General features: G+C 41.0%; 1 protein-coding gene across 5 annotated transcripts in view; it reads left to right on the forward strand.

Moving 5' to 3' along the window:
- Window positions 1–15,760, forward strand: part of TRIM55 (tripartite motif containing 55) — a 40,882-nt gene that overhangs the window by 12,183 nt on the left and 12,939 nt on the right. Inside the window, exons 5-10 of one of the 5 annotated variants that reach the window (XM_075023375.1) lie at window positions 2,785–3,018; window positions 4,085–4,107; window positions 4,207–4,331; window positions 6,523–6,743; window positions 8,677–8,964; window positions 11,266–11,356. In XM_075023375.1, coding sequence (XP_074879476.1) covers window positions 2,785–3,018; window positions 4,085–4,107; window positions 4,207–4,331; window positions 6,523–6,743; window positions 8,677–8,964; window positions 11,266–11,356 — 982 coding nt within the window. The remainder of the gene's footprint in view (window positions 1–2,784; window positions 3,019–4,084; window positions 4,108–4,206; window positions 4,332–6,522; window positions 6,744–8,676; window positions 8,965–11,265; window positions 11,357–15,760) is intronic. The other 4 variants (XM_075023379.1, XM_075023374.1, XM_075023376.1 and 1 more) reach the window with 4 other exon arrangements.

Genomic DNA, 15,760 nt, shown 5'->3' on the forward strand with positions numbered 1-15,760 from the left:
ACTGGCTGAACCAGAAACAAAACTTCAAACATCTAGTCTGAAGTATGGAGAAAACACTGTGCTAAAAATACCTTAATAAATACAACAGTTTCTGAAACTAGCTTCCTCAGAGTCATCCACTCAGTTTAAAGTCTAACCTTTAAACTCAAAGCCCAAAGAAAGTGCAGCCATTTTACCTTCAGATGTTTTAACAGCCTTTTCACCTTTAAAGTCAAAGATTGCAGAAAATAGATCTTAGAGCTTACCTTGGCACTTCCATGTTACATTTCAAGCAAATCACATTTCCCACCACGTAAGAGCTTTGTCTGAATTGACATCAGTTTGTCCTTGAAGATGAAAAGCTACAGCTAGAGCTGAGAAATGTGCACACATGGAAGTAACACTTATAATCCAAGGAATGTCTCCTCTCTCTGCGTAACACTTTGTAGGGAACAATAAATATCAGCTTTAGCAGAAAATACATGATCATTTTCCTTTTAGCTGGAGTAAGCAATAGCCTGCAGTTCTATATTTAGCTATTGCTCCTATCCAACCCTAAAAGCCAGAAAAACAAACAAAAAAATTGATTAATACTTGTATAGTTTTTAACTCATTGAAAGGTAGACCAAATTCACATATTATACTGAAAATAAAAATAAAGGGAATATAAAGTGCTAAATACTGGAAAACAATAATAAATAATTAAGTACTGTTTAGCCCTGTAAACAATATGAGTCAAACAATGACAGAAAAATTACAGTGTTTCTTTCAAATGCTAATAGCGTAGTCCAGTCAATACAGATACTTCAGAACAAGCAGTGCGACTCATGCTCAGCGGCAAGGACTCCTTTCTTTTTGCTGTAACTGTGCTTTAAAGAACAAAAAGGCTGAGAACTTTTCAGATTGGAAAGTCATGTATTTGTTAACCTTCTTCATTACTCAGAATCTGATTAGAGTAATTCCATCAGGCAGAGAACATTGTATACAGAAAGAGAGTATTTCAGAAATATTTCAGCATTTGCAGTTTGGAAACCATTCTGCACTGTCACTCTTGAGGTTCAAACTCTGTCACATCTGCTGGCAGGAAATATTATAGCTTAGAGCTTAGAGATAGGGAAGGCTCTCTCAGGGCAACCTGCTATCACTCTCTTGCTCTTCTTCCCCTAACACTTGTCCTGTGCCAAATGGCAAAGGCAGCACACACCTGTCTTGAAATTAAGGTTACTTTACAAGTGATCTGAATGACGTTTCAGAGGAGGTCATTGTAGACTAAACCGAAGAGGAGCCTGGAGCAAGCAGAAGTGAAGGAAACACTGGGAGGAAGTTAAGAGAGGAGGGAAAGACAAGAGGAAGATTATTTGAGGCCTGAACAATAGAATGACACCCAGGAACCATGACTCACTTGGTTCAAAAGCTTCCTTATCCCCACCCTAGAATTCACTAATCAGGAATTTCTGGGAAGTGGCAAGGACCTCCAGAAGGGCAGGCCAAGCCTGCCCCCATGCAAGGAGTTTTAAATTAGAAGTGCCTGTTTAGCCTAGTCTTCCTTATTGGGAAGCAGAGGTGGATACCTGGGTCAATGCAACAAGATCTGTATTCACCCCCCTCCCCTCAATCTATTCTCTCCCCTCCCCTCAATGTAGACAGTGATTTTTGGCCACACGTCCATCTTTGAAAGGCTTTCTCCTTTGAATGATACAGAGCAGACTGTCACCACTCATAGGAAAGAGCTCTGGCTGAAAGTCAAGAAAAAAGTGGGATTCTCTCTAGCCAAGTGCTATGAATAATCAGTCTTATCACTTCCAAAAGTACTGTGGGACTGTTAATAATCCTGTGCTGCCAGGATCTCAGTATTATGCCTTAAGGGACAAAGATGAGGAATTGATTCAGCCTCAGTTCCTAGCAAAGAGATTTAAATAACCGCCACCACCCCCAACCAGATATAACCACAATAAGGTTAAGCCCTGGGGCACACAGATGACTCAAGTACTTCTGTTTGGTAGACCTCAGACATTATAGATAACCTGTCTCCAATTTCCTCCCCATAAATCCTCCCTTGCAAGTGCAGCGTGTTCTTGTTAGAGAGCGCTCAATGAAGCAGTCATCAAACCCATTCTCCTTACTCAGTGAAATATGCTATGTTGTCTGGTTGGAAGGACAATAAAAGTGTCTCAAAAAATGATGTGAAAAACAGTGCCTGAAGGTAGGGTTGGAATCGGATTCCTCGTTCTTGTCTTTGTGTTTTTGTCACACACCATTTTCTTTGTGGTACCTCTACCTCATTCAGTGCACAGTAAATGGAACATAATGGACACCTATTGTCAAAATAAAGTCTGAGAGGGTGTATGTGAAAATCATGCCCAGCCAGGATAGTTCCAGGTTCTCTGGTAGAAAATGAAAATTCTCCAGAGCTGATTTGAGATGATCACTTCTTTAAAAAACATTCTGTTCATGCAAATGAACGCAGCTGCTAATATGGTGCGGTTCTTTACTTTTTCTGCAGACTTTGACGTCTCACTACAGACATCATAAATACCTTTCACAATTTTTTAGCAGACTGACAAGTTATACAATAATCTGTTTAGGGGTTTTCAGTGGCTTGAAACTCAGAGTTTGAGAACAGTTTTAAAACTTTTGTTCCAATAGCTTGGACTTTGAAAATTCTAAAAGTCTCTGGGGTCATTCAGAATCCTTTGCACTGTTCAGAAAGAGGAATTTCTTTGATGAAAATGCTTCCAAGTAACTGTAAAAATAGAAACTCTTTTAAGAACATAACATGTTAAACATAAACCAAATGATTCACAGGAATGCTGCAGACGACAGAAAGAGCAGCTGTGTGAAAAATTTGATTATCTCTATTCTGTCCTGGAAGAAAGAAAAAATGAGATGACACAAATAATCACTAGAACCCAAGAGGAGAAACTGGAACACGTCCGCTCCCTGATGAAGAAGTATGCGGATCATTTGGAAGCTGTGTCAAAGCTTGTTGAATCAGGAATCCAGTTCATGGAAGAACCAGAAATGGCCGTGTTTTTGCAGGTATAAAGTCTATAAATAGAGATAGAAAAAGAATGATGGGTTTATCGAAATACTATTTAAGCATTTCTTAATTTTAGGCATATTCAGAGTTTGGTCATCTTTGAGTGAACATTTATACAAATTCATTTTTTAAACACTTTCATCAGCACAGACAAATGACTAGTCTTCTTGTGAATAGTATCCAAACCAGGAACATAAGTATTTGTTATTTGCACCAAAATATACTATCCTGTGTATGAATTTCTGGTCCCCAAAGAAGAAACAGGAATTTTAACATTTTCCAACATATCTTTATTGTCCCACCACTATAATATATGTGTATAGGAACTTCTGTGAGTTATAGGTTTCATTTGCCTATTGACAGAGTGATTAATTTTCCAAGAATTAAATATTTATGTTCTAAGTCACATTTTTATGCCTTTACTTCATCTTCTTTTTTCTTCCGTTTTCTTACTATAAACTTAGGAGAGCTGATTAGGAAACCATTAGCAGCCTGTTCGCTGAATTCATTGGTGTAGAATTTCTCTCCTGCGAGTTTACAATTTCTCTATATTAAAGGCTGGAAGGGTGTTTTCTAAAAAAAAAAAAAATAACACCACAAAAAAAAACCACAAAAACCAACACCTTATTTTCATCAAAGAATTGCCTTTGAAAAGTACAGTATTCGTTCCAGACAAATAAAATTTTGTGGCTCCAGAAGTATGCCCTTATGGATAGTCAAAGATATAGTTACTGTGACTAAAGGTGGTAACAGAACAATTGCTTTTCACCACAAATACACAAAACAAAAGAGCAAAAATATTTCCATTTAATTTTTGTAGAAATTGTACGTATTTCCCATCATATTCAGATTTTAATTTAAAGTCTTCAATTAACTGAAAGGTTTACTCAGCTGTATACTAATTACCATCCAAATTTGATCTCATTCATAGATCTCATGGCTGTCATTTATGAGATCCATAGTGTGTTTAGAAGCAGCCAGTGTAAGAATTAGATCTCAATGCATAAAATCTTTGAAAAAATGGAACCAGTTAAGAAGTCAGTTCTTTCCTTTTTGTTTTCACAGAATGCCAAAACATTGCTACAAAAGTAAGTATTTAAACTTGAGACTCTTGATCTTTATAATGAATTACAAATTACAGATTTATCTGCAAATCCAAATGCCAATAACCAATCTCTCTGTTTTAGAATTACTGAAGCATCTAAAGGTTTTCAAATGGAAAAAATAGAGGATGGGTATGAAAATATGAACCAATTCACAGTGAACCTCAGTAGAGAAGAAAAGATAATACGAGAAATTGATTTTGACAGAGGTATGTCATTTATTTTACCTAAGTTACTTTCTTAAATTGTAGCTGTGTGTGATTTACATGATGATACTGAGTAGGAAAATACTCAGAACTTTAATCAGATATTTCTCTCCATCCCAAAGTGTAACTAGACCATTTTGTATCAATTATAAGCAAAAGCAAAAATCCATCACAGTCAAAAAAATCACATAACCTGTTGAAACCGTTAATCTTAGCTTTTATGTGGCCTCAACACTTTCCTAAGCCCATGAACTTTACTGACTCCTCATGTGAAGGGACCACAAAATTAAGCTTTTATCTCATTCTGTAAAGTCCTTTTTTTCCCTAAAAGATGTCTTTATTGTATGGCCTGTCGGCTCTAGAAAGTCATTAAAAAATAGAATGTTTATTACTAAACAATGTACTTATGAAAGATACTTTTTTAAAACTCTTTTTTATAATAATCAAAAATATAATCGAAATTCAAGATCACAGAATTATAGAGGGAAGCAAAAATTGTCATCATCTTTCATGCATTTGACATCTTGTGTCATGTCAGTTGTCATGACATCATGACTAAACATGCTTAATATGTCTATAATGCAAAGTTGTAATTCTACATTTACCAAAGTAGCCTGAAATCTAGGCTCACCTGTGCTTTACCTTGCAGAGTAAGCCACAAGAAGTTAATGGAGATAAATGTTTCAAATAAGCAGATGTCTCCTATTAAAAGGCAGCAGTAATAGTCATCTGGATATCTCCAATTTTGTTGCTAGCACTGGATTCTGCTGGTACATTTACATTTACCTTTCTCAGCCCAGTTAAGTCTCATGCAGATGCCACCCATCGCTTACTCCCCTGCCACGACTTATACTAACTTAAGAGTGCGTGGCTGCTCCCTGCGAGGGACCCTGCATGCCTGCTGTGCAGATCTTGGTCTGTCGGTTGGGATCCGTGGACTAGCTCTACTCGTACTTGGCCCAGGGGTTCATGTAGCAGGACAGCAGCTGTGGCACCAGTCAGCACCAGAGGAGCAGGTGCCATCTTGCAGGGCTGTGAACTTTCAGGGATTTGTCCTGGGAGGGACAATCCCTAGTCACAGCCTCATGCCCAGTTCGTCCCTGTGATCAGCCCCAGCTGCCACATCCCTGCCACACACGCGCATCTGCCAAGACCGTGACCTCCTGCTCTGGGCAACCCCCCCCACCATCTGATGGGGAATGTGACACCCACCTCTTGGGAACAAGGCATTAGCAAGGGTTTTGGCAACTGGGAGCTCAGTCCTACATTTGAAACTGCTACTACAGTCAGTGAGGTGTTCTCTGCACCCAGGGGATGTGGAACCAGAGATGCGGCACTCTGCTTATAGGAGTGTATTTGCCTGCAGAAACATGCCTCTGTTACGAGGGCATTACGTACTTTGCAGATCTACATTCCTTCTACATACTCAGGCAGAACCATAACCTGTGCAAAATGTGCAGCCAGTTCGGAGCTTGGGTTAATGCATCCATCTAAATTTATTTCTCTGAAGTGCTAGGATGGCTCTGAACAATATCTGACATTTGTGAAGATGAATAGTGTGATTATGCAAAGGAAAATGCATTGTTGTAGGGCTCCCTCTGGAAACGAGCCAAGCCACAAATGCTGACAACAGGATGTGTCAGATGATGCAAAAGCAACGGTTTGACCAAGTTTGACAGTCTGGTTTTAGGGAGGTTGGTATCCCAAACCTCCAGTCGTGTATTGCAAAGCACTGACCTGGTAAAGATTTATTATGATGGCTTCAGTGGTGTTTAAAAAAAACATATAACTAAAATTGCGAGAGGGACTGTTTTCCTGGCAGATTGTGCCAGACCAGGTGTTGTCTCCCCTAAAAGTGCAGGGCCGTGCTGCACGTCACTCATGAGGATGACTGCATTGGCGGGACTTTCTGTCCTCCTTCCCATGGAAAGGGCCAGTTTAAGATTTTAACAAGCATGTGTGTTCTGTGTCCTCCCTGCTGCAAAGCGCCTGCTGGCAGCTCCATGGCAGTGCCCAGTCCAGGCTGTCGGGAGCAGGCTCTTTACCAATGCCCTCTCCCCAGCCTGTGTCCACTGCCAGGCAGCAGATTATCAGTAGCTTTGCCATGCAATTGTAAATGGCTTTTTAATTACATAAAGACTGTAGCCATCTTCACGTGGTGCTCAGCCCTGTCCTTTTACGCATGTCCTATCAGAGGAGGAGGGAGAAGAGGAAGAGGAGGAGACAGTGGATGGTGAAGATTTGGATGAAGTCCACACGGAGTCATCAGGAGAGGAGGAGGAGGAAGAGGTGGAGGAGGAAGGGGCTGAGAGAGCATCACAGCCACCTCAGCAGGACCCTGAACCACAGAGTGCAGCAGGAGAGCCCCCAGCTGAACCCACTCCAGTGCCACTGCCCACTGCCCCGGCTGGTCAGGTGAGTGCCCCCGATGTCCCGCTGCCCTGCCAGCTATTCTGACTGCACCCCAGCAGAGCAAGAAAACACTCCTCTGTGACCTGTAGGCACTGTACGTCAGGAGCGTGGCTAAGGGAGTCCATGCTCTGGAGAGCAAAATTGTTTATTGTCCTTGTACACATATACGCAACTGTACACTGTGCTCTCGACCTGCATATACATTGCTCGATAGGCAAAAAATTACGCTGCTAGATAAATTGAGATATATATGGGATACATAAGACAAATAAGAGATGCTGTTTGGGAGTTAAACGCATTACAATGGATGTTCTGCTTGCTGTGATTTAACTCAGACTAACTATTATAAATGAAATGGTTGTTAAAATATTTATACTAAGAGAATTTGTCGTTCCCTCTGGATTTAGTGAGCTTTCCACCACTAATTTTTAGATCATACTTCTAATCTATTTTCTGTGAATGCTGTTAGCTGCCTTCTGCCCTGGTCATCCTAGGGATATCATCTAGGTGGAAACAGGGATGTCATACACCAAACAGGAGAGGAAACTGCTCCTTGCAACCTAGCAGCAAAAAGATTCAGGTTGTGAATAATTTAGGCGAGCACTTTTTCTTAAGGAATGTGATTAGAATGAGACCATGATTGCCGCATATTCTAAAAGACTTACATAAAAAAATATACTTTATGTGCTACTTTAGCTGGCCTCACATTCAATTAATTTAGCAAATTCTCCTCTTATGCAATTTACCCAGTGAAGTTGCTGGGCGGGTAAAGGCTGCTGTGAAGATATTGGAGGAGGCCAGTGTGAAAACAAGAGAGCACATAAAGAATCTTTGATTGTAGCAAGCTCCCAACATAAAAAAAAAGGAAAATAAACACTATAGATTCATTCTTGCTTTGATTTAGAAAGATATGTGAATTTGCACCAGTTTTGTGAAGATGCTCTTAAATCAGGCTTTATTAATATAACCAAAGTTTGTCTTTTGAGGATTTGCACTGACTTAACTAAACTTATGTCGCCTAACTGATGTAGGTTTTTATGCAAACAAGAACTAAACATAAGCAATTCTGCCCACTAACATGAAGTCCCTCACTTCTAAGACTAAAATGGGAAAGGTACGGCATGCTGCTGTAGCAATTGTAAAATGCCATTAGGAGATGGTCAGACATGGAGTCAGACATGGCATGTGGGTGTTACGGTGTGTGGGATCCCTGTATTTCACCTTTTGCCTTCTGGTGTAATAAAGGCAGAGCAGAAATGCTGTGGTGATAGCAGGTGCTGTGTGGGTGAGCCCCGAGAGCTTGATGCAGGTAGAGAGGTGTAGTTCAGCCAGCTCCTCCTCTTCCTGGCAGAGCAACTGTGCTTATAGCATTGACAGCAAGGCTGGTGGGAAAATGTTTCTTGCCAATGTCTTTGTATTCTCCTTATTCTGACTGCTCATATCAATAGACTCATTGGCAAACCTGTTGTTCTTAACCCAAAATGCAACAAGCCATTCAAAGGTACCTACACCTGTCGTTCATGGCTGGTACTGGTTCATGAGGCTCTTATGCAGAATTTCTTATATTTTTAGGATTGAATTGGGTGTTTATCTGAATTAAGGAACCGCTTGCTCACTCCCATCTCAGTCAGCATCCCCTTCCCAGATAATTCTATTCTATTTTTTGAGTATTAAAGTATATGTATTTGAGTATATTTTTGAGTATCTCTCCTATTCTATTTTTTGAGTAACTTATTTTCTTCCCCATATCTGTGCTATTCGAATGATAGTTGCTTTGGCTTCGCGTTTTGATTGTAATTCTTTCAGACCATATATTAGGACAAATCTATTCCTTGCAGTGAGCTATAAGAAACATGGCATGCAGAGCAACGTGGCTATGGCAGGAAGGTAACATGGTGCACTCTGCTTGTTCTTCTCTTTATCTGTCCTGATTAAGGATGATGTTGTGACACCAAGTGGTTCTCAACAGACCCCAGAGTCTGACACTCAAGTGCCGGCCACAGCAGAAACCATCGATCCCTTGTTTTACCCTAGCTGGTATAAGGCTCAGACTCGGCAATCAAGCAGTCCGAGCTCAACCCCGGTGAGTGGGTTGGGGAAAGTAGGGCCTCCTGTTTCTCTGGAAACAAGTGCAAAGAAGGCAGAAGCCCCAGCAGTGGCAGCAATCGAGGAGAGTGCACCGGGGAGTGGTAAGGAAAGTAATACCACTGCAGCGACGTCCAAGGTCAGTGCTACCGAAGTCACTCCAGAGGGCTGTGACATGCAGCAAGGCGGGAATGGCAATTGTTAAGGAAAATGTGACTTAATTTTCCTCTGCATGCTAAAGAATACGAATAATTTCAGAAATATGGAAACTGCATAAGTTGTCATTTCAGCAAATCCACTGGATTTACAGATGGTTTCAATATGTGACAGGCTGAATTTTCAGCTTCAGAGTAGCATGCCGATGGCTGCTTGTGCTTAACGGCCAGTGCACCTCGCTTGTGTGAGCTGTTATCCAAGTTGCTCACGCACACACTCAGGAGCTGTTGGAGAGGCTGGCAATGTCTCTGTGCATCAGATATTTGCATGAATTAGTAGCAGACAAATCCTGTGCATGACATTATTCTCATCACCTGTTGAAAGCCTGTGTACATCACATGTCATCCCACCACCGCTGATTGAGGAGCTATGGCTTGGCTTTGCCTTCTGCAGCTCTGTGGCTGCACCTGGAGTGTACGGCTTCCCCACGTGAACACGAAGCTATGCAAATACCCGGAGCCTTCTTGTGTGTTTGATTGCCTCTCAGTAAGCAGTGTGATTTCCTGGGTTCAGATCTGTTGCAGAGAGTTTCCTCCAAGGATTCTTGGGACTCGATTAAAGGAGAGCATGAAGATAATATATTCCGGTTCTAGGTTAGACTACCAGCAGCATGATGGGATAACAGAGACTGATGTGTGGGTATGGGAGGGGGTTTGCCTTAAGATTACAATATTAGAGTTGGTATAACCTGAATTTGAATATTCCTTCTTCTGCATAGTGTACGAACTCCACATGGGTCAAAGGTCCGAGGAACAGAGCTGAGGGAGCTGTGTGTGAAGGATTTGCATACTACACCAGCTCCTGCTCTAGTGCCTGGCTACCAGCCCATGAGCAGCACTCTCTAAATTAAACCATCCTGATTTATAGGCTTAAGCCATATGTTTTAAAAAAAAGCAATTACCTGTATGTGTGCAACGAGAGAATATGTGTGTGTGTGTGAAAAAGCCCAAGTAGGTAGTATTTCATACTGTTTCCTTTAAAGTTGGGAGTCAACCATCTAACATACATAAGCAGCCGTACCATGATAAACCATCACATGGCAGGCAAAAAGTTAGGAGAAGGAGTTCATACAGATATGATAAAAGCTGGAGGCTTTAGTCAGTGACACTTGAATTTGGTGGTGGAAGGATTCTCGATGACTTCAGTCTTAACAAAAGCAACATTTGACCCCCAAATTTCAAGTCAGGGTTTGATTTGAGAATATTTGAGTGGAATAAAAAAAAGAGTATTTTAAAATTACCAAATCTGCTATGACCTTGTCTTCTTAAGTATATTCCAAATGAGCTGGCAAAAGCATGTAAATTCACAGTGAAATTAATTGCTGCTGGTTTTTTGTATTGGTTCCGCTAATGACTGGGCAGCCAAACCTCACCATAGGGAGGTAAAATCCTTACTGGGTAAATTCCCTGGGACCTTGCCGGACTGTGGTCTGCTTCCCTGTGTCCTAATTTACCAGCAGCAAGCAAAGGAGCAAAATTAAGGTTTGATGTGGCCAACTGTCTGAAAAAAACAGTGGTAGTGGTTTTCAGTCACACCAAAGCAGCAACCTGGTACCCAGCTCTCTTCATCATCGGGTATTGGGAATAAAAACAGGCAAGTGGGAAAGATGTCAATTCCTGTTGGCATGTGAATTTGGGGGTGCTGAGTTTTGATATTTTCCCACATCATGAGTGACACTGACATTTTGGGAGGAGGATGTTTAGAACAGTAGCATGTGGTTCTGGGGATGGGGGGAGGAAGGAGCAGGGGACACAGCTGAGGATGGGGTTGCCCCTGGGCTGGAGACAGAGGAAGGAATAGGAAAGCTTGGAAAGCAGAAAGGTGCAGAGTGTGCTGAAGAACAGAAAAAGCAGAGTGACCAAGCTAGGAAGGGTGATGCCGCGAGATGATGCCATGGTCAGATTTGCAGATCTGAGCTGAAATGTGGCTATGTGATGAGCAAAATGGCCTCTGTTGTGTGGCAGTGATCATTTTTAAGTATGTAAAGTTCAACTTTGGTTTTTTTCCTGCATGTGATTTTTACACAACCCACTCTGAAATGACATATTTGTTTATTTTTTTAAAACCTCAGCTGATTTTCCTCACACCACTGTTTCTACTCCCTCCAATTAAAGGATATCATGGAAAAGTGCTGTGGAAACAGAGCTTTTTCACTGAACATGGTGATAATGACTAGTTCATGTCATGACAATATTGGTGAAGCACTCTTCTTATTTTCTCACAGGAGTTAGCATTCTGCATATCACTTTTGGCATTTCTTGTCATACTACATCATCTTTGGAATCTGATTCAATACATGATTTGTACTTTCATGGGTAGGAAATATTTTGTTTTACCATTAACTAACAGTTAAAATAGTGTCTCTGGTGATGTTCCTACATGGTTTTAAAGGATTTTTTCCCTTTCTTCCCATGCAAAAACATCATGCTAGTTCACAATACAAGCTGCCTAAAACATTTCTTCCTCGCACCTTTGAAACGCCGTCCTCCAGCTTACTCCTGCATGGTTAAACATTGCATCTCCCTGTTTCAAAATGACAAGAGACATTTACTCCCTCAGATAGATGGGCTTATATTTTAGTTGCTGTTCAGGTAACCAGCAGGATGGAGAACCTGTGGGTTGACAGGAAACATGAAGAGCCCCGAGCTTGTTCAGTCCAACAAATGCAGGAGGAAGATCTGGAGAGTAATGGTTGTCATCAGAGAGGTAAATATCAGGAAGAAAAAAATCCACCGAATAATCCTGCTGTTGAGATTCCCACTGTGAGGAAATCACTGGTGCTCCCTGGGGAGATGGCTCAAGCCCCGCTCCCTGGAGGTCCCCATGTTGAGAGTGGAGAGAGAATCCCCTCACACCCCAGCCCACACAGCACACCCCACATGTTGGAGACTCCTTTTCAGGTCCTTTTCCCACCAAAGGCATCCAAAGCCATCTCTGCCACATTCCCAGTGAGCATGGAGTACCAAACATGGCCCTGAAATGTGGCTGGAGGGATCCCAACCCTTTAGACACCCAAGGCTCTGTATGTGCTTTTAAATATCCTTGCTTAAAAAATGTTTTTCTGTAGGCAAAGGCTTTTTTTCCTTAGGTCACACTAATTAAGAGCTAAAATATCTACAAGATCAAGGACTAAGAACTTCACTACCTGGTGAAGTTGTCTGGAATGCAAATACTGTAAATTAAACCTTAACTATTCTATAACATCTCTTCTGGAGTAGCTCCTTTTTGGTAGACACTGTTGGTGATTTAGTTCTTCCAGCTCCAAATTCACACCCCTCTTAGGTAAAATATATGTGTATATTGAATTTCCAAAGTGATATGGCTGATCTGCTGAGAATTCTGTGTTACCACAGGGGCATTTAATCTTATTTACTGAAGACCAAAGACCTCTGACACAAACCAACTGTAGTTACCTTTGGGTATTTGCTCTAATGACAGAAGAATTTAATTTCAGTTTGTTCTTCAAGACAAAAATGCTTGTTTTTCCCTGCTAACTTTCTGTACTGCACTCTAAACACTATACAACATGATATGGTGCATCTATGAAAAAGATGAATTATTATTCACCTTTTATGTGCAAAAATGCCAGCACTATGACTAAAGTATATCTCTCCATAAAAAAGGGGAGAGGGGAGGAGCTATCACCTGTGATTTAGCTGTCTAAGTTATGCAAAAAGGTGCACTATTTGGTGGTAATTTGAATTTGAAGAGCATCGGACAATGTGAATCTCAATTAAATTTATGGATAATAGTTTAATTTTCATTTGTTTGTGTTTGGTTTTGAAAATTTGTTGTATTATTACAAGAGGACATAGAGCTTGTTTGTACTCCTGGGAAATCAGGCATGCGAATAGCATTATGCTCTTTTATCCCTCTCTTCCTTTTTTAATTCCAAATACCTTTTGAAATTAAAAATAGACAAATGCAGAAAGCTCTCATTTCTACCATTTGAGACCTCCTTCTATGTGGTCTCTAGTGACAGCTTTATGATTTATTTAATCATGAAACAGAAAGGAGGTGAGGGAGAAAGGCATTTTGGTCTCAGACTCTATTTGCATAAAAACTATTTTCTTCTCCATGTGTAGTGAGGTGGCTGTTTAGACAGTTCATGTGTCTTTATCTTTCATGTGAGATATGAGGTCACTGCCCTTGTTTCTTTTTGTGTGGTAAGCCACTGAAAGCCAAATAACAAAATTACTTGAAATAACTGTAATAATAATTTATAATAATAATATAAATCTGCATAATTGTCATCATAAAAGCAGCATATAATTTATTTTCAGGCTATTTTGATAGAATGCACTGATAGGGATTTCCTTGGTTTTCAGCAGCAAAAAGAGGTCAGTTCCACCTATTAATCCCCCAAATTTACTTTATTTAAGGGCCACTTCACTCTAAGGAATTGTATCAATGCATCAAGAAATTTCCTCCAGAGTGCAGGAGGGTGTATCAGCAGGGATACGGCAACAGGAGGTGCAGCCCACAGGTGTACAGATTGCTTGGTCTAAGAAGGGACGGCAGGAGATGATTCAGCATGAACAAAATAGGAAACTCCACACTAGAGGGATGCATCCCACTTCAGGGAGTGTCTAAGTCAGAAGTATAGTCACCACAGGCTGCTTCTGTGTCTGACGGAGGACGGGAGGCATCTCCAGTAAGAGAGACAGTTCACCAGCTGCTGCTCATTCACTCTTGGCACCTCTTCACATCTGCATGCTGAGTGTAAGGTGACATCGCTCTTAACCCAGATGCCTCTGCTTGGTGTCTAAATTTGGGAGGGTCTTTTGAAGTGAATCTGAGCCTCTGCGGATGACAACTTGCAGCGAATGATTAAAACACAGGTAGCGGGAATAGCTTCAATGAGCTGCCTTGCCACCATGTGGAGTAATGTATTAGTGGAGGGTGACATAGATATTAACAAGCAGCCCTTTCCAGTGCATGGGAGAAACAGACCTTAGAGTCCAAACCGAAAACTTAGAGACTTTAGAGACAGTCTGTGTAATGGGTTACATAAGGAGGTGAAGCAAGCCTTCACCGAGTCTTAAGTTGTCTTCTTGTGTTCGGTCTCAGAAGACAGGCCAAAAATAAGCTAGGAAGAAGAATATGTGTTTTGTGCATTAGGCTTCAGAAACTCATTCACCTGTTTGGCATTCCAGGACTCAGGCATGTGGTTTTGTGGTCTTTACACCTGAAGGATGCTACCAATGGCATATAGGTGTGGAGCTTTAGGCATATGAAGGATGATGTGTGTGTTTTGTAAATGCTCATGGCACCTAACTGTTGGACTGGCACACCTGAAGGGGCATATGGCCCTTCAGGCTCTTGGAAATCTGACTTCTAAATGTGCATTGAGTCATCTTTAGTAGTAAGATTAGTTTGCAGGAGTGCTGAACATCTATCACTTCTAACAGTGCAAATGCTCAACACTCACAGCTAACAAGCCAGGTATGTAAGCCCCTCTTGCTGGCCAGCTTTAAGCAACCAAACGTGAAAAGCTGGCCCTAAGTTCTGCCCTTCAATTCCCTTGTGCGGACCCCTGATAGCTAGAGAAAGCCATGCACATCAAGAACAGTAAAACCACTTTCCAGGAATGTGTAGTCCTTAAATATGTCTTCACATGCGGAACCACTCTACCCCTTGTTTTTTAATAGAGGAATCCCAAAAATCAGCAGTCATAGGTATTTTACAACAAAACTTACTTGTGTTGTCACTGGAAGAAGGCAGATCCCAAAATACCTTATATCTGCTCAAATTATTTCAGTCTGGTTAAAATACAATGGATGCAATGGATGCATAAGGAAAAGTTTGTTCAGTTTTTTCCCGAATCAGATTTTTGTAGGCAACATCTCTCATGCAGTGACACCATATAAATTTGTGAGAGTTTATGAAAGTCTTGTATTCACCTGGGTCTCTGGTTATCCAGTTTATTTCACCTAAGATGAAGTACTGGACCCTATATTCTGTTGCTCAAACTCCCCGTCAGAGAAGTGGTTGTCTGTGGCTCCGAAGGACTCAAGCGCGTATACTTAGTTGGAAAGGAAATGCAAGTTAATCATCCACAAACAGTATTCTGATCTAATTTCCCTTTGCTGCCAGTAAGTACAGTGCTTTAATTCCGTAAGGATATAAAATATAATCAGGCACTGAGCTGTTTGGGAGGAGAAATACTAATGGAGTGGCCTATGTTAATCTTGTTTCATTAGTTTTAAAATTTTCTATTACTTGCTAGCAACCTTATGCCATCTGCCAGAATTACCATAGGGACAGTCCTCTCTGTATTCATGTACTGTAGTTCTCTTTGCCCTGCTGCTGAATACTTCAATTTCAGCTGGTGATCCTTCCAATATTTTTCCATGAGACAGCTTTAAATCACATGTCAGAGAGGTCAGTGCTTAGCTAAGTTTTAGCCAATCGGTTGTCACATCAATATGCAGACAACACGGACAAAATAAGATCATTCAAAACCAAAATAAGCCTGAGAGAGATCATGCTGTGCTCATTGCCCATGTACCTCTGCTTTTCTACCGCTCTATGAAAGGTACGGTCCCACATTTTAGAGCAGCACTGCTCTGGAATGATTGTATGAGCATGGTACACTAATGTATGTATGGCAGTGGTACATAAATAAAAATTTCCTTTCTCTTCTCCAAATTGGAAACTCAGTCTTGCCAATCTGCTCAGGTAAGGAAGCTAAGTCTCCCTTTCAAGCCAACTGCTTG

Source organism: Buteo buteo, chromosome 3 (assembly GCF_964188355.1).
Source record: "Buteo buteo chromosome 3, bButBut1.hap1.1, whole genome shotgun sequence".
NCBI classification, from domain to species: Eukaryota; Metazoa; Chordata; class Aves; order Accipitriformes; family Accipitridae; genus Buteo; species Buteo buteo.